The sequence below is a fragment of the Chelon labrosus genome, assembly GCF_963514085.1.
Source record: "Chelon labrosus genome assembly, chromosome: 6".
Lineage (NCBI taxonomy): Eukaryota > Metazoa > Chordata > Actinopteri > Mugiliformes > Mugilidae > Chelon > Chelon labrosus.
This window is the reverse complement of record NC_140342.1, coordinates 27711763-27735614: the sequence shown is the minus strand read 5'-3', so window position 1 is coordinate 27735614 and position 23852 is coordinate 27711763. Positions and strand designations below refer to the sequence as shown.

At 42.6% G+C, this 23852-nt stretch overlaps 1 protein-coding gene across 1 annotated transcript; it reads left to right on the top strand.

Annotated features, from left to right (window-relative positions):
- The first annotated feature begins 1350 nt into the window (after positions 1 to 1350).
- Positions 1351 to 23780, top strand: ranbp9 (RAN binding protein 9). Its single transcript, XM_084546446.1, has 14 exons — positions 1351 to 2143; positions 5363 to 5474; positions 7429 to 7481; positions 8254 to 8421; positions 9676 to 9698; positions 11350 to 11534; positions 14992 to 15104; positions 16020 to 16128; positions 16252 to 16406; positions 17411 to 17564; positions 17785 to 17906; positions 18120 to 18271; positions 19016 to 19127; positions 19265 to 23780. The coding sequence occupies exons 1-14, from the start codon at positions 1927 to 1929 to the stop codon at positions 19393 to 19395; spliced, it is 1806 nt and encodes a 601-aa protein (XP_084402572.1). The 5' UTR covers positions 1351 to 1926; the 3' UTR covers positions 19396 to 23780.
- Positions 23781 to 23852: the final 72 nt, after the last annotated feature.

The following is a 23852-nucleotide window of genomic DNA, read 5'->3' as shown; positions in this document are numbered from 1 at the left end:
TATATTAAATCAAATGATAACAAAACAACTGACGACATGCAACAAACTCTGGAGACTCTCTAGGCAGGATATACACCTATTTAGTTCATTAGATACACTAGTGAAAGTGAACACTTTCTAATTAGACAGACCTGCACTAAATTCTCCTCCGTGACAGTTATAATGTAAAATGTATGTCGATAGAGTGCGCTGAAAGTTGTTAATTCAACTGGCTGAACATTTTGGAGGATGCAGTTTGCAGACGCTGCAATAGTACCACAAACCACAGCCTCCAATCATCCAAAGAAATGCTGTTTGCAAACATACCATGACCCTTAAGAAGCTGAAACTTAGTGCAGGACTGTTATATTAGAATGCATCCACTAGTGTATCTAATGAACTGGCACGTGAGTGGGCATATATTCTACCAACCTACTAATTTGTCTGTGAAGGTTCTCAGTCATCCAGGTCATGGTATATCCAACAAAGGTTCAATAAAGGCAACTGGACTTGTAGAGTTTTAGAGAAGACGTTTCACCACTCATCCGAGTAGCTTCTTCAATTCAGGTCAGAACTGAAGAAGCTACTCGGATGAGTGGTGAAACGTCCTCTGAAAAAACTCTACAAGTCCAGTTGCCTTTTTTGAACCTTTGTTGGATAACCTACTAATTTGTTTAGTGATGCCGTTTTTTGTTGTTGTACAAGTAAGCATTTATGAAATTATTAGGAAATATCTAGATTAAGTTTTAATGGCTACAGATATTGTTCACACTTCCTAATAACAGCTTAAATATAAATATATGTTACTTCCTATTTAAAGCAATATAAAATACCCCCCTCCCCAATCCCCCCTTTTCAGGCCAGACATGGTGAGACAAAGGCAAACTTAAAAAAGGCAAAGGTCATGAAATTTAAAGTAGACAAATAAATAAAATAAAACACAGTGAAGTCATTTACGTCCGTGTGGACTAGAAGGATTTCTATTTATTTACTATATTTTTCTATATCCAGAATATTTGTTTTGTATTTTGTTTTCCTCTGCTATATTCCTTCACATTTTGTCCATTTAGACGTATTTGGAAATTGACAATAAAGAATTCTTGAATCTTTAATCATGTTCTATGAAAAATGCAATAAATTTCTCATCTTATTTATTATTATTATTATTATTATTATTATTATTATTATTTATTTTAAATTTAATTTATTTTTGAAGTGCATTGCATAAGGGGGCCGATTTGGCTCGTCGATATTTGTTTATGTAAAATATAGTGATGATGATAAGGCTGTTAATTGCCTTTTGGTGTTTAAGGTTACACCCAGAAAAATACTATTGTAAGATTAATAAAGTTATTACATGTGTATGAATTTCAGGTAGTCGTATAAAGATTTCCAAATAAAATTAATCCTGTCATAATCACACTAAATGTTCTGTATCTTCGCTCTCTGTGTGTTTACTTCACATTCTTATAGGAAGTGAGTGGAGCTGCTCTCAGCCAATCAGATGCGCGGATAACGCTCCGACAACAAACAAAAGATCGAGGCTAGCCGAGCTCATTATACTTTGGCGTTACGTTTAGCCTAACGTTAGTAGTTACTTTGCGCCCACCGCTGACCTGCTCCCCTGTCTTTTAACTACTTTCCTCGGATCCCGTGCGACATATAACCCCCTTCTAGTGTCTCAGCCTGTGGCTTTGTGACTGCGAATGTCAACCTGAGCCGTTTCAGCGATCGCTTTGCCTTTGCTGGCCAAGCTAAACGCGTTAGCCGAGGCTAGCTGCTCGGCTAACCAGCTCTGGCTGCCTCTCTACGAACAGCAAAGCCAGTTAGCTTAGCCTGCTAGCTAGCTAGCTTTGCTAACCCCCCCTTTAAAACTTGACACTGACTGACACAAGTGGCTCTGGCTTGTTGCTGACAAGCCATTTTACTAAAACCCGTGTCATAGCCATGTCCGGACAGTCGTCTGGCTGTGGATTTCTGATGTCGGTTGTTGTCCACGGAGACTCGGCTCTGAACGAGCAGGAAAAGGAGCTCAACCAGCGACTCCGACGGCTCTACCCAGCCGTTAATGAAAACGAGACTCCGCTTCCTCGATCCTGGAGCCCGAAGGACAAGTTCAGCTACATCGGACTCTCTCAGAACAACCTCCGCGTCCACTATAAAGGTATGACACAACAGCACTCCCGAGTTTTGCACTTTGTTGCCCAATGCTAACGCTAAGTTAGCTCGGGGGACCGAAGCCAGCTGCCGTTGCTGCTAAAAACAAAGTAGGCTAGGCTAGTAGCTCCATCAACAACAAGACAAGAGGACATCTTGCAACCCGACCAGCTGGCGAGGTGTAACCACAGCCAAAACTGACCTACTAGCTCGTTAGCTTCAGTGCTACGCTGTTAACAGTTTGCCAGCCCCATGAACTGTCACCATGGCGGCCGATCTGCCAGGCTGTCTATTGAAATATCACATGTAATGGCAGATGTGTTCTTTTACATAAAGCAATCACATCTAAGCGTTTTCAGGCTGAATGTGTGTCAGAGCGTTGCTCCGTTCAACGTTAGCCAAAATGGATTAGGGCTAGACAAGCCTTTTGCTAGGCTAACGTAGCATTATTAGGTAATTAAATGACAGGGACTAGGGTCAAATAGCAGGGATAGCCTGAGCTACTCGGAATTGTTGGGCTTCCAGTGAAGTAGCAGTTGATGACAGTGCTGGTAGAGGTTGCTCTTTGCTGCTGAGGGTTTAATATCAAGTGTCTTGCCTGACATTCAGGTTGGACTAGTTGCTTTGCTAAGCTATCAAGAAGGGGTTTTGGTGCAGGCCTACAAGAAAAAGGGCTACTGTAAGAGAAAAAAAAAAGAAGAAGAAGAAGAAGGTGTAACTGTGCTTCCTGGGTGTGTTCTACTATTCTGGGTCTGTCTGGCCCTCTACACACTCTCTTCCTTGTTGCAGCTAGAATGTTCTGCCTTTGTGCAACGGATTCACCTGAATCTTTTGCAGCAGGTATACATGGCTCAGTAACTTCATTGTTCAAACATGGGGAAACTTTTACATGAACCATCTCCAGGGAGTGAAAGCACTTTCTTTTTAAAAAAAAAAAAAAAAAAGTGTTGCTGAAGCTGGAGGGAAAAAAAAGAGACATGTCTAATGTCTTAGTGTGTCTTAGTATTTTGGTGCTCTTTGGGTGGCGTCTGAATCACATTGACAAAAATAAGGGATTGCCTTAATGCCTATAATTGATAAATGTTTTATCTAAAACACACTTCCCATATCCTTCCCCGTTTGAATATCTCTTGTGTACAAACAGCAGTGCCTGCCAGACATTTGATAACGCAGCCGCAAGGATTAGGCCTAAAATGATTGGTCTATTAATTAACCACTGTTTTGATAATCCCATTTTTAAGACAAAATGCCAGGAATTGAGTTGCTGGTTGCCTCCGTCATCTTCAGGAAGAAACTGATTAAATCAATTCTGGCTGCGTCTTTACGAGCCGGTTAGGTTTAGCTAACCCCCCCCAGGCTAGACACTGACTGACACAGTTGGTTCTGGCTAATTGCTGGTAGGCCATTTTAGTTAAACTCGTGTCATAGCCATGGTTGTCCAAGGTTTTCTGATGTCGGTTGTTGTCCACAGAGACTCACCTCTGATGAAGCAGGATCAAACCATCAAAAAAAAGTGATTCGTTTATTTATTATTTAGCAAATATTTTAATAACCAGTTGACCACATTTCAATCGAAAAATGCCAGGAATTGATTTGTTACAGATCCTTAAATACAAATGTTTTTTTTCCGTGTCTCCGTCATTTCTGGGAAAATATCAAGTTGTGCTGTGGGACACTTGATGAGGCATTTTATCCACATTTAGGTTTTGGATTAATGGAGAAATATAATCACAGATTAATACACTACAATAAACAAAAATAGAGCTCTAGTAACTATCCAAGATCAACTGACTGGTCCAGCAGCAGCAGCTGGTCCTGGTGATGCTAATCTGGTGAACTTGGTTCTTCAAAGCCATCTGAGAATTTGATAAACATTTCTGGATTCAGTCATCCAGTATTACTACTCCATGTATGGAGAATAGGCTCCATACGTGGAGTAGTGTAGTGTAAGTATCAAAATTACTGAAGATATCCCAAAAGTACTTGGTTATTCCACATCAAAGACTACATTAAATAATAATGGCAGTGCTCTGCTATGTCTTGTTTCTGTAATTTGTAATCAACAGAATTGATGATGACTCCTTAGTCCATCAGTCAGTCATGTCCTATGTCTGACCACCTGTTATATTGGTCACCAGGGTTAGGTTAAAATGCCAAGCCCCACTAATTCTGGGTTCAAAGTGTTTCTTTCTGAGATATTAAACAGTAAGATTAGAAATAAAAATGAAAATAATGGTGTTCTGGTATTTGTTGTTAATATGGGCTTTGTGGACGACATTTTAATTAGAATTCTGCTCACCTTTATACCCAGGTATACCAACTTGGCAACCATTTTGTTCAAGAACAAATAAAATGGATCTGCAGCCATCCATTTTCCATATCTGAGTAGGGCTCTAGGTATTATAAAGTAAAATCATCCAGATAACTTATTAAACCTGCATGTGAGATGGTCCATCTTGCTCGTGACGGGCAACCAGCGATGACTTCAATGTCCTTTCAAATAAGAAATGCTTTTCATTTTATTGTTTGACCAATATGGCCGTAGAGATTTAAGTAGCGGACGTTAATTGTAAATGAATCTCCAGGCCTGTATTAACATGGTCACACGAACACACGCAGACGCTGTTGTTTGCCATCTCCACAGTAAACATCATACGTCTCAAATTCAAATGACATTTAGAGTGTAAACATTTCAGATATATGACGCCTAAAGATGCTGTAGCGCCTTGAGCTAATGTTAGCATAGCCTCCCACCTAAAAGTAGCTCTTCCTGTTTCCTGGTCTTTCAGGTACAAAACTGGTTGTAGGTTTTGGTCTTGGCGGTGTGTTCAAATGAAACTTTTTGGCAACATTAGGTGATGTTGTGTAATCTTTTTCCTGCACTCGCCCCACCTTTGTTCTGATTAAGTTTGACTTATCTATCACAATAACCGTGACACTGTTTACTTGATACGGCATTGTTTCAGAGTAGGCAAATCACAGGTTGGCATGGTCACTGTTCCTGTTTGGTAAAATACTGTTACACTGATATCTCCTTGTGAAGCATACTCGATCTGGCTTTTATGAATTCATTCATTAAGATTTATCCTCTCCAAAGCCACTCATGCTAATAAATCGGGCCATAACTGTGTTTGGATTTTAGATGAAACGTAAGGGTCAGCAGTAATCTTATAATCCATCATTGTGTCTAACAACCACACCGTTCTTGTTTCTGTCCGAACTCAAGGTCACGGCAAAACCCCTAAAGATGCAGCGTCTGTACGGGCCACCCACCCCATCCCAGCCGCCTGCGGGGTCTACTACTTTGAGGTGAAGATCATCAGTAAAGGCCGAGATGGGTAAGAACACAGAGCGATGCAAAACATTGCCAAAAATGCACATTACTTTCAGCAACATTGGGAGCTTCGATCAAGGGACTGCAGCATGTAACGGTTTATCCAACACTTTGGTCTAAAAGTAAAATGTTTTGATAGCTGTAACATCGCTAATCATGAAGTATCGGTCAAACCCAAATGGTTTCGCTGATCCACTGACTTTTGTTGCCGAAAACAAGTATGTAAGTAAGTGTTACTGAAAAACTTCATTCGCGTAAACATTAGTTAGCATTAGCATGCTACATGTTGACGTTCTAACAGGCAAAATATTTTTCTTTTAATTTTTATATGCTACATCATTTGCATTTGCCAACCCGTTATATGTAAATTCTGAACATGAGCGTGCTAACTATGCACATTAGCACCCACTGGCATGCAAATTGTTGCAAAGTACATATTTGAATACAAACATGTCGACATGTAAAGATGATGCCATTCAAATGAGAGCACATTTGGCCAGTAAACCGCCAATCCTTAGCATTCCGCTAGCAAAGGTATTCATTTTAAACTGTGTTACTGATGTAAAAGTCCACTAAACTCACAACTAAAAAGCTGCTAATGTTGGATGAAATACTCGTAACAAAGAGGCTGAAAGTGTAAAGTCTAAACAACTGACTCCAGTAATCTGGATTTACATATCCTGTAACCTTGCTACCCTTTGACTCTAACTATAGTCACATGTTTACTTTTGATTTGGTTAGCACTTATTAAACTCTTCACAGCTCCAAACTGTAAAACGTCATGGGTGTTAGAATCACTAGCCAAGTTTATTCAAATCAAAATTAATCTGTTTAACGTTTTGAACGATAAAGTCATGCGTCACTGCAGCTTTAATTTCTTCTACAACTGGATAATTTTTTTTTATATATATATATATATATATATAAATCTCGTACTGAGATGAATCCTAATCCTTCCAGTTATCATAACATCAAGACCCACTGGTCTGGTGAAGTGAATAACACTGATTGTCTGGTTATAATGGCTCCTGTCAGTGGATGGGATTTATCAGGCAGCAAGTGAACATTTTGTCCTCAAAGTTGATGTTTAAAGTGGGAAAAATGGACAAGTAGAAGGATTAGAGCGACTTTGACAAAGGTTAAATCGTGATGTCTAGACGACTGCTGTCCTTGCGTGGTGTTCCTGGTCTGCAGTGGTTGGCAGCTTTCAGAAGTGGTCCAAGGAAGGAAGAGGGGTGAACCAGTGATGGGGTCATGGGTGACCAAAGCTCACTGATGCATGTGAGGAGTGAAGGCAGACCCGTGAGGTCCAAACCGACAGACGAGCTACTGTAGATCCAACTGCTAAAGAAAGTTCATGCTGGAACGTATAGCACCAAGGTTCAAGGAACACCCCCTTGCAGTTGCAACAAGGTTGTACCTGGTCTGAAACCGTGCTGAGGTTGTACGTATCAAAGTAACATCCACATATATATGCCAGGACCCAGATTTACCAGTAGAACGTTGCATGAGTTACTTATTAACTTCACAGGTTGGTGGTTTTATTGTTGAGGTTGATCTGTGTATAAATTATTGCGTACCTCAGCTGTTCTTGGAGGTTAAAGCTCTGTTTATACTTGGACAAGATTAGGTTTTAAAAACCCAGGTTGTTTCAAAATGCTTCTATGTTTCTGAAGGCACTTCCAGAATCCTCAAAGACCTTTCTAACCTTGTGGATGAAGAACAAATACTCAGATCAGTCAAATCATAAACCGGGTGTCTTGCAGTAGCTGTGCTAGTGTGTGTTTACCAGATTAAGCCCATACCAGTTTTTTTCTAGGCTGTGAAGAGGTGCATACACCCCCAACCCATCCAAACAATGAAATGAAGGGCTTTGCTCCCATTTGTAAAAATAGCATCACTTGGTGACAAGAATGTCTCTCAACATGTCACTAAACCTTTGTCTGTCTGTCCCACAGGTACATGGGTATCGGCCTCTCAGCTCAGGGGGTAAACATGAACAGACTCCCTGGTAAGTTGACATGTGAATCTAATTTCATTTTCCCTGCAAACCTCCTGTTGGAAACTGAATACCTCCTAAACCAACAAATGGTAGAATATTTGATATTTGCGTCCAGCTCCACAGCATAGTTTGTTAGTACGTCTTTGCCGCTAAGACGTCACTCCTGAGCTCCACTGAGGTTATCAGGCCTAACAGGAGCCCTGACACCCCTTCACCAGTTTGAGAACTGGACCCACCCAGGAGCTCCTGTCCCTTCACACAAAGATAACAGGGGGCCCAGAGCAAGCTGCCAAGTCCCTGCTGATGGCTAGATGCTAATGAAAATTCGCTAATTGTAAATGACCGAGGGCCAGGCTGCTGCAGAGTTGAGTGCTGTCTTTCAGTGATGAATGTGGCAACGACAGGATTAACTGCTGCTCAGCAGTAACTCAGGGGATCCTGCCACTCGGTTTCAAACGTTAAAACAACCCTGAGGCCATTTGTGCTGCAGTAGAGGCTGTGTTGATTAGACAATAACCCCCATTGCCCCCCCTCAAAAGATTAAATGCACACATATTAAAAGCAAAAATGAAAATCAAATAAACCACCCAAAATCTCCAAATCCTGGGAGTGTATTCAACTTTCTGATAAAACTCAATAACCTATGTTCTTCTGCTGTGATGACAAGACTCATTTCCCTGGTTCTGCGTCATTGAGCAAGGCATTGAACCCCTGCAGTGGGGTGCTGCTGTGTTTTTGTCATTGCGCACATACTGACACTTTGTCAATTCACTCCCCTCAGGTTGGGACAAGCACTCATATGGTTACCACGGAGACGACGGCCACTCCTTTTGCTCGTCCGGCACTGGGCAACCCTACGGACCTACGTTTACAACAGGCGACGTGATTGGCTGCTGCGTTAACCTCATCAACAACACCTGCTTCTACACAAAAAATGGTCACAGCCTAGGTAAGGAGCGGCACAGTCAAAACCCAATGGATGGTTCTGCGACCAGTCAACTCCGCCGCGCTCAGATGATGCGTACAACTGTGTCGCTACAGCAAGCAATTATTCAGGCAACTTGAAAACTCAGTAATAGGCGGTTTAGACTTTAGACACAGAAACACTATTTTAGTACTTCTGGCTGCTTCTCCAGCTCCAATTTTCAAAGTGATTGCTTTGGATTAATAAAGATGGAACACATCGAGGTAGCAGAAGGTAAACTGAGGAGGTTCAGAGATACAAACATTGGTCTGACTTGTCTTTGGCAAAAGTTTTGGACACCATTGTTGAAAGTGGAGCAGGAAGTAGAAACAAAAATTAACCCGACTGGCAAAAAAGACACAGCGCCGACTAGTGTTTGGGTGGAATGGCTCGCACTGGTGTGGATTACGTGCGAATGTTGTAGCGTCTACGTCTCGCAGTACTCTAAAAGATCCTTAAGTGATGGTAGACTGACGGCTAACAGCTAGACAGCAGCCAGCTGCATTAAACCTTTAAGGGCTTTGCTATTGTAGGGAAGGTTGTCGCTTTGCAGTGTGACATTGGGAGTATGTCACAGTAAAGTAAATTTATATACCTTGATGATGCATAAGAGTCTGTCTGTGTTTGTATCTTCATCATCATCATCATGATTGCAGCATTTAAACCTGACCAATGACCACATGCTGAAGAATATCACATGTTCATATCGGGTTGATCAGGCCACAGTGCCACGACTGATGCTAACTTTATAAAAAATGCTGCTTTCATTTTACCTTCTTCATAATAAAAGCATTCTGCCGGTTTGACAGAGGAAAGCAGCAGCTGCAGGTAAGGTTTTGTTGTAAGTGTAAAAATAAAGATGACATCTGAAACTACAAACAGGGGAGACGAGCTCAACTCCAAACCAGATGTTTAGGAAGAAGCTGAAAAACTACAAAGAGCTGAAAGCAGAGTTAAAAGCAGAGCTCTCTCTCTCAAGTCTCCAAGCACAGATGAAGACAAGGGTCCTCTCTGCTAGCGTCAAGCAATATTTTATTCTAGTCTTCATTAACATACATAAAGGTAGTTTTTATTTTTTGACTCCCTTACAGAATAAACCAGCTTACATGACATATATAAAACCACGTTGCTGCAGACAGATGAGGGTAACCATATTACCACAGCACATGTAAACACACTGTGCGGAAGTAGAAAGCATTTCTAGTTATTCACACTGACTCTGTCTCTTTTCTTCTGCAGGTATCGCCTTCACAGACCTACCAGTAAGTGTTCACACTTTGTTCACTACTCTTGTTGTAAAGGAACAGGTTTAGTTTCCATAATTAATCAGGACGTCAGGACACAAGGCTGTTTACAGGAATGAAACGTTTCATTTTCTTTAGCCTGTCCTCTGTAGTCTAAATGTTTACATCGTGCAGAATGGATCGGAGGCTGGAACATTTTTTTTGAGAGGTTATTTTCAACATACAGTGATGGAGTTATACATTGTACATGAACTATTAATAGAACGGATATAAATCATGTGTCCAGTCCAGCTTTTCTTTACCCTTTAACTTTGTTTTTGTGTCTCCTCTGCTCTGTAAATTTGGTTTCTTCACAAGTCCAGAAAAAATGGAGCACTACAGATCCATTTATCCCGATTTATTAGTAGAATATGGCATTGCAAAGCTTAAATAAAGCATTCATATTTAGCATTTTAAGAGTCAGATATCTTTGTAGGTGCTTGGCGTAGAACAAAAACTGAGCTACAAGGAATGTGACTGTTTCAGTCCAACAGAAACCCGTCTCTCTAATGCTAATGTTTCTCTGCGTCCGCTAATTCCAGCTGTTTGCTAACAAGTTTGCCACGTCATGTTTGCACCTTGTTTCTGTCGCCTCTTAGTGGCCAAGGAAATGTACTGACCACACTCGAAGCTTTCTGAAAATATTGTTTGTGTGGTCTGAACAAGATATTCCTTTCATCAGTCCCGGACCAGTTAGCTCATCTGTTTTTGTCATACTGGACATGAATTCCAGTCAGATTCAGGCGTGCATTGGCCGCATTGTTGTTGTTGTTAATTTGCGAGTTTTTCTTCCCACTCCTGCTTTTCTCTCCTGGTAGCAAATAAAAACTGGGGCCGGCCGGAGGGAGGAGAAAATAAGAGTCTTAGCCACAACAATAATCCATTGAGCAGCATAACAGACCTGGCTGTGAGCCAGACATTCATGTTCCTCCAGAGTTGTGCAGTGAAGTGCGTCACCTCGGCACAGCTGACCTTTGTGGTTATTGGACCATGACAAAGACGAGTCTCACAGACATACACCCAGCCTTGTACTGCTGCTCAAATGGGGGCAGAGCCTGATTCTAGCTAATTTTAATTAAGTTATTTTACCCTGAAATATCAGCCTCCTTTATTTTAAGAACAGTCTTATTTCTTTTTAAGACTAATGCTGTGCCATATGTTATGGAGATCACTTTCAGGATGCTCGTACCAAACCAAGCACAACAAGGACATAGTAGTGAATGTCTCTGGTCTGTCACCACCATCTCGGATCAAATCACAGCTGTATTTAGATTAGTAGGTTTACCTCATGTTTATGTTCATCTCCTCTTCCTGCCTGAACCGATGTCCTCATGGACAAAAATCAGTGTGCCTGTTGCCAGTAACAAGAAATTAACACATACATAATCCAGTAACATGTCAACAAGGTGGACTGTAATGCATGCTACCACAGTTCTATTGTATAAACCTTTCCAGATAATAAAATAAAATTTTAAGGGGTAATTGCAGACAAAAGCTTATTTCCTGAGAGTTTCCGTTTTCCTGTATTTTTTTTTTTCATTATTTCCTGTTTTGATTTAATGTCCAGATTACATTCCAAACTCTGGTTCCGTCTGTCTTCTTTATTCTCGCTTATCTGTCTCCGCCGCAGCCCAACTTGTACCCGACCGTGGGTCTTCAAACTCCAGGGGAGGTGGTCGACGCCAACTTTGGCCAGCACCCGTTCGTGTTTGACATCGAGGACTACATGCGGGAATGGAGGACAAAGATTCAAGCCCAGATCGACCGCTTCCCAATCGGAGAGCGCGAGGGCGAGTGGCAGTCCATGATCCAGAAGTAAGAGGATTTGAAAGCTGCATTACTCCTGCTTAAACCTGTAGGATACGCGTTGGCTGTGGGGCGACAGGGTTCGGATGAGAATTCATTGATAGCTGCTGTGTAGATTTACTCAACAAAAACTGAAGATGCATCAGTGTTCCTTTTTGTCTTTGTTTTTGTGGTGTGCTGATCTCTTAAATGCAGACTAAATAATTGGTCAAAAGCAGCTAAAACCGCTGTTCTTGTTTCCTACTTGATTTATGTTGGTAATATACAAGTCTAATTAATGTGTGACATAACAACCCAACACTAATGCATCCCAGAATAAGCACCCATTTTCCATCGGTCCATACCATTTTTAGCGACTCCTTTCATATAGTTGATATACACAGTAAAAGCGTTACAACTTATTTTTACTAGACACTAATCTGCCAGTTTCTGAATCGGTTGCTTCATATACAAAATGTGCATCAATATTGAAAGCAACCCATCTAGTTCTTCCAGCGCACATGCTAACATCTTCTGGTTACACCAGCGGGATGCACATCCAATCATAAGAGTAGGTAAAGTAAAAACCTTGTAGGTGTAGTTCTACGTTTGAGGCTAAATCTAGCGCTTGGTCAGAGGCAGGTGTCAAGTGGAAAGTCTGGATCAGTTTTTATGGTGAAAATAAAACGCTTCTGTGCAGACTTCAAAATCAGTAGACATTGGAGATGGAACTTACTGAGAGATTTAGTTTCAGCTAGGTTTCAAGTTGTGTGCGACGCATCTTGAGGGAGAGTGTCATGGTGAACGGCCCTCTGGCATAATGTTTGGCGACATTGCATATACTTTATGGAGAGTCCTACTTACTATTAATTAATTCGTTTTTTTAGTTTTATCATTTCGTAATTTCTGTTCTTCACCTCGGCAGTCGTGGCAGCAGCGTGACAGCGCCAGCAACTTACAAGGATGTGCAAGCATGGCTGCACGTATTCTACACTGGCTGGGTCCAGGCTTGGTTTTAAACAAGCGCCGCAAGAGTACATTTTCATAAAGGGTTGAACCAGATGTAGAGTTTGCACCCAGCTTTGTCGAGCCGTCGCAGCCCATCCTTGATATCTACAAACTAGTGATACATTGAAGAAAAATACATGAAATGCATAAATTTGAGAAGTTGGAACTGGAGCTTAACTGGATAAAAATGACGTAGCTTTTCTTGCGATCGACTTGTCAATCTGCAGAAAGAGACTGATGCAAGATGACGGTCACTAGCTAACTAACTAATGAGTTACGTGTCAAATGATAGAACTCCATGTTTATACCTCTTAGTTCATTTATTAAAAACTCACTGTCGATGCAAACGGAACTAAACTGAGTTTGCTTTTAAAACCTGTGTTCTCACCGTCTTGACAGCTGCCACAGTTCCAGGTCTCATACTTGTATATAATGAAAGTAGCAGTCAGTGCACCATTTACTGCTTATCTGCTGCACCCGTCTGTTTATAGCAGACTGTAATAATTCACATGCGGCTCTCCTCAGGAAGTCCAGTTATCATTACAGGCTTGATGTTTCTACAGCACATTAATCTTTTGCTCATTTCTGCCGACATAAAACAGGAGGGAGCTGACTGCGAGTAAGAATAATGTTACCTCTGCGGCTCATTTTCAGCTGAATGTTCATCGTACTTTAGCTCAAGTCGAGCGTTGGGAGAAGAGGAAGTGCTGGATACTCTACAGTAGGTGTCAGGACATTATTGCTAACATGAAGAAGACTCAAGACCCAGATGGTCCACGTGCCCAATCAAAGAGCCAGAGCCGTGATCCAGAAGTAAAAACTGTGGGACTCGGCTTCTCTTCATGCCATGCCCTGATGGGATTAGCCCTCTGTTGCTATGACTGCTTGTCCTGAATGGATTTAATCTCCATTTGATGGGGATTGCAGTCGAGGGTGGCGTGGAGTGAAGGGATTCGTCGCCTTTATGCGGAAAAGTCGCCTCACAGCCTGTGATGAAAACAGGAAGTTTTTAAACTCCCGTCAGAGCGCCGCATGGGAAGCAGTATTGTCTTTGTAGAGCGGGCGTGATATGATGAGTCTGCAAGGTCAGAGGATCTCATCGCATACAGAGTTGGCATGGAAGTTAATTTATAAGCTGGACAGCCTAGAACAAGATTCACCCTTGAAAAACTCTGCTGCATTGGGAGGACCAGTTATAATCTATCAGTTATTTTCAGAACATAATCATAATGATATATTTAAACATTTATGGATGAAGAAACTATTTCACATTTTTACCTACTAATACTTTTCAACAAAAGTTCAAATTTATTTATTTTACACCTAATTAGGAAAGGTGGTATTTACTGTTTTGCGTCACTAATTAGCAAAGGCAGTGTAGTCAATACTTTATCTCAATGGCTTGTGTTTTTGGAAATTAAAAATGCAGCTGTATTACTTTTCCGATAAAGGTTTCTTTCACCCAGTTAGGGACCTACAAAACTAAATGACGTGCAGAAGCAAAATGGAAAGCAGCGCTGCCATGCTAGCCGTTAGCATGTGCTCCAAAGAGTCTTTGTTGAGGTCTTGTATGATGTGGACTCCCAGGCTCTGACCACCAACCAACAATCGGGACAAAACTCACTGGGATAGTTCAAATAGTGGCAGTGCTGTCTTGTTGTTTTGAGGTCTGGAAGATGGTGGACCTTCTCTGTTGAGATGCTCTCACATAGCCGCTGTTCCATAGTGAGTGACTATTCACAAAGTTGACTCTTGGATTTATAAACACCAAAGAGAAGTTAGGTGTGTCAGGAAATGTGAGGAGTCAGACGAAGACATTAGGAAGCAACCACGGTTTACAAATGTACTTCCTGGTTCAGCTCTGTCCTTCTGCTCGAGAGGCACTGCGACTGACATGTTATATGTACATGCAGACAGTTAAGATAATTTACTTCTTTATGGATCTCAGTAATGAGCATGTCTCATTGAAATTATGGGGGAAAATACACATACATGAGGCCAAACTGCAGATTAAACTCGCCTCTCATTCAGTCGCTGTTCTCCAGCTCTCGGCCGTATCAGATTGTCCTCAACAGCAGACTGAGGTTTCTCAAGTACCAAGATCCAAGGCTTGATAAGCTAAAATTGACTTTCAGCTGAAATTTGGGGGAGATTTGGGTGTGATCGTGATAAAACCAGCTGTATCTGCACTCCCACCAAAAATAACCAATTTCCCTCTTCAAATTAAGTCTGTGTTGGACAGTTTGTATTTATCCTGGACAGGAAAAGCTTGGTTAAATATTATTGCTGCTTGTTGCAGTGTGATTCAAATCAGCAGATCATTTATTGAATGTTTGTTTTGCTGTGTTTAGCTGATAAGTAATGACAGTTAAAAATCTTGTGAATGAACAAAACTGTATTAATACCGTACACATTAAAACGCAGAAACTCTTTTATAGTGTTTTGACCGAGTGTTTTTTGTTTGTTCTCCTCTTGTCAGGATGGTGGCTTCTTACCTGGTGCACCACAGCTATTGTGCCACAGCCGAAGCCTTCGCCAAATCCACTGACCAGGCTGTGCACGAGGAGCTGGCCTCCATTAAAAACCGACAGAGTGAGTGATGGCGTGTCTGTAAATGATGGTGATGGCACGTTAGAAACAGGACATGGAAGGTGTGAACACACCCAGGGTGCATTGAGAACGCATTTGAGTGATCTGATCTCACATGTAGAGGTGGTCTGGGACACATGTGACCTCCTTCCTTTGGTAGTGTGAACACACAATGAGTCCTGGGTCACATTAAAGACCACCTACTCAACAGGGCTGATCTGTGGAAGACTACACCGTGTGCTTAATTATTGATGTGATCATGTTGTTGTATAAGGAGTCACGTGGAGTTAAGTTATGTATTTCCTCCATAAACACTGGTGTATTTATTTAGTTTTATCTCTAAAATAAAAAACTTAACATGTGATAGTCTTTCCATCTTGTTCCAACATCTGGATCATGTCTCCAAGTCAACAAGCAGCTGTTGATGGTTCTGATCCAGTGGTAGGTAGAGATCCATTAGAGACAGCAGCTGCTACAATATTCTACTGACCACATGATGGCGCTGGTTCTTTACAAAGCATTGAGATCAGATCAGATCTCAAGTGCTGGCTGGGGACGCATGTGGAGACACATTTTAATACCACAGGACTTACAGGTACTTAAACCTGGCTGCCTGTGATCAGATTGCCCAGGATGATCCTAAAAACTGTCTGTTTGTGTGTGTATATATAAAAGTATAGCTAAAAAAACTTTGACTTATTCTGTAAAATCAGATTTAAATCCTATTTAAATTAATAAAAAAATAGTTTTTATGGGTAAATTGTAGAACAGAATACCACAGAAGAAGGTTTTCTTGCAAGATTAATCGTTTTCTACATTATACTAGCAAGTCAAAACATTTAGCTCTCTGAAAGTCTGGATAAATTTTGGAGTACAAACATCCACGCTGAAAAAAAGAATGTTATTTTTTATAAACAGAGATCCAGAAGCTGGTGTTGTCAGGTAGAATGGGCGAAGCTATCGAGACCACCCAGCAGCTCTACCCCAACCTCCTGGAGAGGAACCCAGACCTCCTCTTCATGCTCAAGTGAGACCCCGGCTACATCAGACGGTTTCTTTTCCTGTTTAATAATTGAATGTTGTTCAATGTTGTTTTTTTTCCCCTTCTGGTTTTCCTTGCAACCCTTCCTCCTTTCCTTCTGTCCCTCAGGGTGAGACAGTTCATAGAGATGGTGAACGGGACGGACAGTGAGGTGAGGTGTCTGGGAGGTCGTAGCCCAAAGTCTCAGGACAGTTACCCCGGCTCCCCCCGGCCTTTCAGCAGCCCCAGCCACAAAGCCAGCAGCTCCCAGCCCTACCTCTCAGGTACAGTCCAGCTGTGTTCAGTAGAAACACATCTGCAGATTAGAACAGACAACCCACCATTCCACATTCGGTGATGACGTCTACCCTTTTCCAGTTTATTTGTTGTTATGCCTCAGGTTTTTGGGTTGTTTGTCCGTCCATGTGTGCCTTTCTGATATCTCCTCAAAACATATTTTTGCTCATGACTCAGAAATTCATGTTTTACTGTAAAAGATGGAAAGAACATCTTGACTGGCTCGCTCTGAGCTCGGAGGCTGAGCTGAGGACAAACGGCCATGACTGATGCATCATTTGCTTGTTAGCTCACAGCTAACATCATTACAATCAGTGCAGTGGCTCTGGGGGATGAATCAAAGACGGCACACAGTCCAGCGGTCAAATTTGCTTTTTGCACTTTAGTCACACAAACATGCCTCTAATACAATACTAGATGTTTTTAGTGTGCGATGTAATTATTGTGACAGCATCTAAAGACACGTTTAGCTTAAGAGGACTTCAATCAATTGGATGTTTCTCTATATTAGATCAGACAAAGGAATATAAAGATTGACAAAGCACAGTCAGCTGGCAGTTAGGTTTAGTCAGGCACTGCCAAGCTGACACCGGGCAGAGACACTAAGTCAAAAATGGTTAAAGAGGTGGAGGGTAAGTGGAGCTGAAGCTAAAGTCAGCTAGCAACCTATGATGACACCTACCTGTCTCTCAAAGCACCCAAGCCTTTAATTAAACATAGCCTTGATTTACTTTAAACAGGTCAATTCTCCCTGTACAGTTGTCATTAAAGTAGAAATTAACTCAAAAGGCCAAATAAACATGCATTTCCTCTGTAAAGTTGGACATTTTAACATGAACATCTATGGGCTTTGACTCACTTTTTGGAGCCAGCCTCAAGTGGTCATTTGAGGAACTGCAGTGTTTGACATTTCATGTTTCCCTTTTCAGCCTCATTGTCGCTTGTATGAGATATGTCAAGTGTTTATCGCTGTCTTTTTTTTTTTTTTAAGGGTTCGACAGCAACTGCTGTAACGGCGTGACGTCTAATAAGAGCCACAGCTCCTCCCCTCACAGTCATAAGCCCTGCCCCCCAGGCTCTGGCTCCACCACCCCGGCATCTGACATAAGCCTCAATGGGAGTCGCAGCCAGCAGCCCGTAACCAGGTACTAAGGAACGCCACACTAACACACTCTTTTCTTAACTGGCATTGATTTTTAACAGATATTCATATTCACTCTTTCTAGTTAGTGAAAAATGATTTGCTTCTTTTGTACATATCTTATAGATGGTATCAGTTGCCTTGTGGAACTGAGGTCCTACAAGGAGAAATGACTCCCTGTTAACCTGCTGACGGTTTCTCGTTTCCCTCTTGTCTTCCCACAGTAACGACGTGGATATGGAGGTAGACCACTTCACCAACGGAGTGACAGAGTCGTCCTCCAATGGTTTCCTCAACGGCACCTCCAAACACGCCACGGAGCCCGACGACTGCGACGCAGACATGGGTGGGTAGAGTGCCTGGAAATCTTTAAATGGAACGCTGCATTTTAGTACATTTTTGTCCTGGTTTACACGACTGTCTATTCCAGCAGCCTCTTGGCAGGAGTTGTTTGGGATTTTCTACACTTGCTGTCTGATTCCTGTGCTGTAAATGTACCGACACGTTCGGGCAACATTTAAAAAAATAAATAATTTAAATATATATGCCTACTTTGCAGAGGTGGAGTCAGCTCAGTCCAAGAGGCAGCTGTGTGGCGGGAGCCAGGCGGCCATCGAGAGGATGATCCATTTCGGCAGGGAGCTCCAGAGCATGAGCGAACACCTCCGCCGCGAGTGTGGCAAGAACTCAGCCAACAAGAAGATGCTCAAGGTAACGCAGAAGTTATAATTAGAGTCTTAAAACAAACTAGGCTTCAAAAGACTGTGGGAGTTGTTGAGGAACTTTTTAAAATGTAATATTTCAGTCACAGTTTGACTCGGATATTATCCTCCTGAGACACGAGCCTTTGTTTGGTATCGTTTTTAATTTCTCCAAGGTTTTTGCGATTATTAAGGACCTAACTAAGCATCATCTTTGAACAGGAAGTAGTTTTTACAAAAAAATGATGTCCTCATATGTGGACACGGGAATTATTTCCCTGTATATTACAATAAAGACAGAATTGCAAACAATGAAATCCTATTGCCGACGCTGTAGCTTGTTACTTTTGATAGAACTTGTAAAATTTGCATGTTGTTTTCAAACTAGAACATTTAATAAGCATAAATGAACAAGTATCAGCCATAAAATCTGATGAGGTTTTGTACCTTCCCCACTTTTGTCCCGTGAAATGCCTGTTATCATGTTTTTACACCGACTAGTGTATTGACACTTTGCTACCACTAGATGGCAGAAAAAAGTGTCTACTCATGAGGATAACAGGTCTAAATGGAAGTGAATGCAGAATAAGCTGCTACGAATCTAAAACTTAATGTCCCCATATGTGGACACAGGGTCTCAGGAGGTTATGGAAGAAATTCAAGCAAGACAGTTTTAGCGCAGCATGTCGGTTGAGGGAGCATAAGAAGATTTGCTGTAATCTGATCAGTATCTGTTGCTTGTCTCCTGCTCCAGGACGCGTTCAGCCTGCTGGCCTACTCGGACCCCTGGAACAGCCCAGTGGGCTACCAGCTGGACGCCATTCAGAGAGAGCCGGTCTGCTCCACACTCAACAGTGCAATATTAGGTAGGTCAGCCGTCATGTCACGTTGGCTAATCTTTTCTGGTAAAAGCCTGGTGGCAGGTTCGAACCATGCTGACGCCATAGTATTTTATGGTAACAATCCTGACATTTCTGTTTGTCTCTATTTTTTTTCTTTTCAGAGACTCACAACCTGCCCAAGCAGCCCCCTCTGGCCCAGGCCGTGGGTCAGGCCGCCCAGTGCCTCGCCATCATGGCACGAACTGGCAGCGGCTCCTGCGCCTTTGCCTCTGTGGACGATTACCTGCACTAGCCCCATGTACACACACACACATACACACACACACACACACACACACATACACACTCTTTCTCTGAAGGCTTGTCCAGCAATGTCCTCCTCCACCTCCTCCATCAGTGTAGTCCTATTAGCTGAGGAGACGTTCCTCTGCGCCGTAGAAAGTTAACCATGTCACTCGCCTCTTGTTCTGCTTTTACCGATCGACACGAAAACACCACCGAGGATCAGGAGTCATTTCTGGACAGATCTTCAGAGCGCCGACACCACCAAGGACATTTACAACGGGCAAACACGCATCCCTTTCCATCGTAAATATGAAATTACACCTCTGTCTTGGTTGCGCCGCTCCCCCTCCAAGTTCTCAGAGGTCTGCATCTGTCTGACAGCGGGGAACGGCGGCCAAGAGCAGCCAACTTGAAAATACTCGGAGAGCTTGAACTCGTGCGGACTCGCCGCACACACCCAGCCCCCTCCCGCATACCTGGGGGGGGTGTGGGGGCGTCAACAAAAACCAGGATGGAAAAACTGGCAAGAAAAAATAAAACCCTGGTGAAACAAAAGGAAAAAAAAAAACAACAACAAAAAAGAAAACCGACGAGTGACCGCCACGGCCAACCACCGTTTAACGTGGTCCCTGTAAACCTGGCGCACACACACACACACACACACGTAACGCGCGCAAACGAAGGCTGATGCTGAAAACAGGATTTTAAAATCTGTCTCCATCGCGCCGATGCGAGGCTTAGTTATGGACAGCCTGCACCCCCACAACCTTCACCCTCCCTGCACCGACACCCTCCACCCCACCCGCCCCCCGTCGCCACTGACATCAGGACATCGGTGGAGAATGATGTGTGACGCATGTGGACTCGGGGAAGAAGAAGCCAGAGAGAATCTACAGTCTCGACTCCCTGTTTTTAACCTTTTGTTTAGTTTTTGTTTTGGGCGAAGAATGTGGGAGGGACCGGGGAGGTGTGGCTACCTGGCTCTTGTTTTGTTTTTAGTTTTTCCAGGTTTATAAGGTATGGTGCAGACAAGGATTATTATTATTATTACTATTATTATTCTAATTATCATTATATCAATTATTGTTACTTGCATTACACAGTATATTTGTTTAGCGCCAGCAAGAGCAAGTTCCACCGATTTATTATAATAAAGGTCCCGATTCCACCGATTACCAGTGATGAGCGTGTGTACATGTTAACGTTTATATATGAATTTAACAAAACGGAGCTATATCAATAGAGCGAGATATTTAGTTATCAAATGAAAACAAAAAAAACAATCCTTTAATGCTTTGTACCGACACCAGTGAACCCTGAGGAGAGCTGGTTGTTCCTAGTCTGTACAAGGTTTAATGTTTGACTCCCGGGTTCCTACGCAGGTGAAAACTTGACAAATCTGACCATAAGCAGCGTTTTTAGATCTTTACTTTCACGTGTTGCGGCACCTGCCTTGAAGATTGCCGCCGTTGCCGCAGCCTAGCTGAATTTAAGGAAGGGGGGGATCTTCCCGACCAAGTCTGGAACTGGTGAAATGGAAAGCCTGTGAAGGAACCCTGCGATGATCTTTGACTGCATTTTATTTGTCCCCCCCCCCCCCCAAACACCCCGCTGCTCAGCAGGTTTGATGCAAACGTCGTTGGTCTTTATTTTCGTATCGATGTCTATGCTAATCTTTAACCCACGAAGAACTCAGGAGCCAAAACGTCCCTTTGTACATCCTCCTCGGTTTAGAATAGGAAGGTCCAAACCAAGTCGTGACCTTGCGTCTCAGTCAAAGGTGGACTTTTCAGACTCGAACTCACTCCAGAGAAACTGAGCTGAAGTTGACGTAGAGTCAAACTGAAGGTTTAGTTTCACCTTTGTAGTGATTTTCTACCGTGGCGGCACCCGGCGCTCTTTACAGTGTTTCCCATTGACACACTCGCCCCTAATGACAGAAGCTGCCATGCAAGGTGCTCCCACTCCATTGGGAGCAACTTTGGCTTCATTGTCTTGCCCAAGGACACTTTGGACGGCCTTCACTTGGCTGGGGATTGAACTGCCAACGCCGCAGTTGGTGAAAACCCCACTCCACATCCTGTAGACCGAGCCGCCCATGAGTGTTGAATTCTCTTTCCTGCGTTGCCTTTACCAGAAGTTATTCAAAACTCGAGCCAGTCGTCTTTTGCTTGGACAAACTACGGGGCTTTAACCCGTTGTTGTCCCTTGGAACCGGTGAGACAAGACATTTTACCCCCTTTTTCTAGGAAGTCCCAGTGTCAAATGACATAAGGGGAAGTCATTAATCAAAGCCTTGCTAGTTAGCCTAGCTTTCTAGTGGTGGCACTGATTTGACTTCTTATCATTAACACCTGCTGAGTCATTTACAGCCCGTCTAGTGTCCAGCAGTCAAATGTGGTATCGTTAAAAACTGTTGGTGGCACCAACATTATCGGTGTGTACCGAGCATGTACAGCAAAGCAAATGGAGGGGAGTTAGCTTAGCTTAAACCAGACAAACCGCACCAAAGAGATTTTTAATGAGGAGTCATTGCAGAGCTCGAGTGGCCAGGATCATGGATCAGTCCTAACGATAGATGACTGTTAGACGAGGGTGGCTAACCCTTCTCCTAACCTGGGACACCTGGGACTTCTCGCCAACCACATGAAGCACTGATTTAAAGTTTGACTTTTTATTTCTTACTTCTCAGTTTTCCGTTAAGTTTCCGTTAACCCTAAACCGGCTAAGATGCTGGTTAACCGTCAGTAAACCTGGACTAATTATGATATCTCGAGCAACTGGAATGACAGTCGGGTATGAAAAGTCCTCAAGTCCACCTGTCTTCAGATATTTACGTCAACCCATCACCCTTCAGAGGAGAGCTTCCTCTATTAGGTTTCAGTTTGCTCCCAGATCCTCCTCTGGCCTCTTACGTAGTGCGTGAATCATCCAGTATTGTCATCTGCGCTGTGGCTACCGCGTTTGAACCAAATACTTAAGCAAGGCGACGTCACGGCTGTGTGTTTTAGGCCTGTGTGCTTGTGTTGTCCACTCGCAGAGAAACCGGAGAGGCTTCCGTCACGAGGTTCATCTTTTCCTCTCGTTTTCCCTCCAGGGGTCAGGAGTTGACACTTCTCCTCACGGTGGAACCGAGCTTTTCTGTACCTTGGGTTTGTTTTCTTTTATTTTGCGGATTGCAAGCGGTCACGGCATCGTTTTAGAAAACTTCGTAGACAAAGTGTCTGTTGTCTCTTTCTGAGTAAGGTCTGAAACCTATGCATGCCATAGTAAAGTGGTGGTAAGATCAAGTTAGATGTCTCTTACTTTCTTCTTTTTTTTTTGTTTGTTTCTCCTTCTTTTAGCCAGTTCACGGTGTATAAGGAAGATGTCAACCAGTAAGTTGTCCACTGCTGACTGTGTGTCCATTTGGAGATAAAAAAAAAAAAAATGTGCAATTTGTGTGAGGGTGAAAAGATTTATATTAAAAATGACAGATGATGATGATGATAGCATTTGTGTGGATGCTGCATGACGCCTGGAGCTCAGGTCCAGATTTCCACTGAATTTGTGGACTCTGAGTTCAGTTTAATCCCAGATGACGTGTTTCCAAAAATAATCCTGCCGAGTGTTATCCCCCCCCCCCTCCAGCTAACGGACAAATGAGAACCTGTTTAAATCCTCCTCAAATGGAAATATGTAGCTTACAAGGCCTTTTTAAATGACCTTCACTCATTTTCTTTGAGGGAAAACTACGTTTAAGAAACAGACTGCTAGCTCAGAGGGTTGAGTCACTTAATTTACATGATTTTATTATGTATGTCACAGCATAGACTGTATATAAATATGGACAAAGCGGCTCCACTTCCTTGCCTTGGCCAAACTGACGCCATTTTCTTGCTACTTTGGAGCCAGAGTCTGATCGGTACGGCCCAAGAGTAGAGCCATGATATCGATGCCCCACCCACACTTCTGCATTTTCATTCTCTGCTCTACCTCCACCAGTTACAGCCCCACGGGAATGCTAGCGGTTGGCATGGCAACTGGTAGTCGCAATTAAAACGAAACTCATCAAAAAATTGCCCCAAAATATATCAACATTATATTAACCACCTAAAATGACAGAAACCATCCTTGAAAAAATGTATTTGATGTGTATTTTAGAGTTTTAGTTTGGCTCAACTCCCGCCCACTAACATGGAGGGGGTGGAGCTTATGACCTATACTGCAGCCGGCCACCAGGGGGAGCTCTACTTTGGCTTCACTTTTGAGGAGCTGTTCCATTGTCCATCTTTATATAGTCTATGGTTTACAGTATGACAGAACTTCAGTTTTAACTGTCAAGTGACAAATTTACAAAATAGCTGAAACTTTATAAAAGTTACGCTTTTAAAGTGTGTTCAGAGGAACAAATGGTCCGTTTCATTGACAAGAAGGTGCTAAAGTTTCACCTTAATCTCTAATCAAACGCTTTAATTAATGATA

Excerpts from the sequence above, each read along its gene's own strand:
- ranbp9 (XM_084546446.1), top strand. The coding sequence starts at position 1,927 with ATGTCCGGACAGTCGTCTGGCTGTGGATTTCTGATGTCGGTTGTTGTC. Across the intron at positions 11,535-14,991 it reads TGGCAGTCCATGATCCAGAA|GATGGTGGCTTCTTACCTGG; the intron begins GTAAGAGGATTT and ends TCCTCTTGTCAG. Across the intron at positions 16,129-16,251 it reads GACCTCCTCTTCATGCTCAA|GGTGAGACAGTTCATAGAGA; the intron begins GTGAGACCCCGG and ends TCTGTCCCTCAG.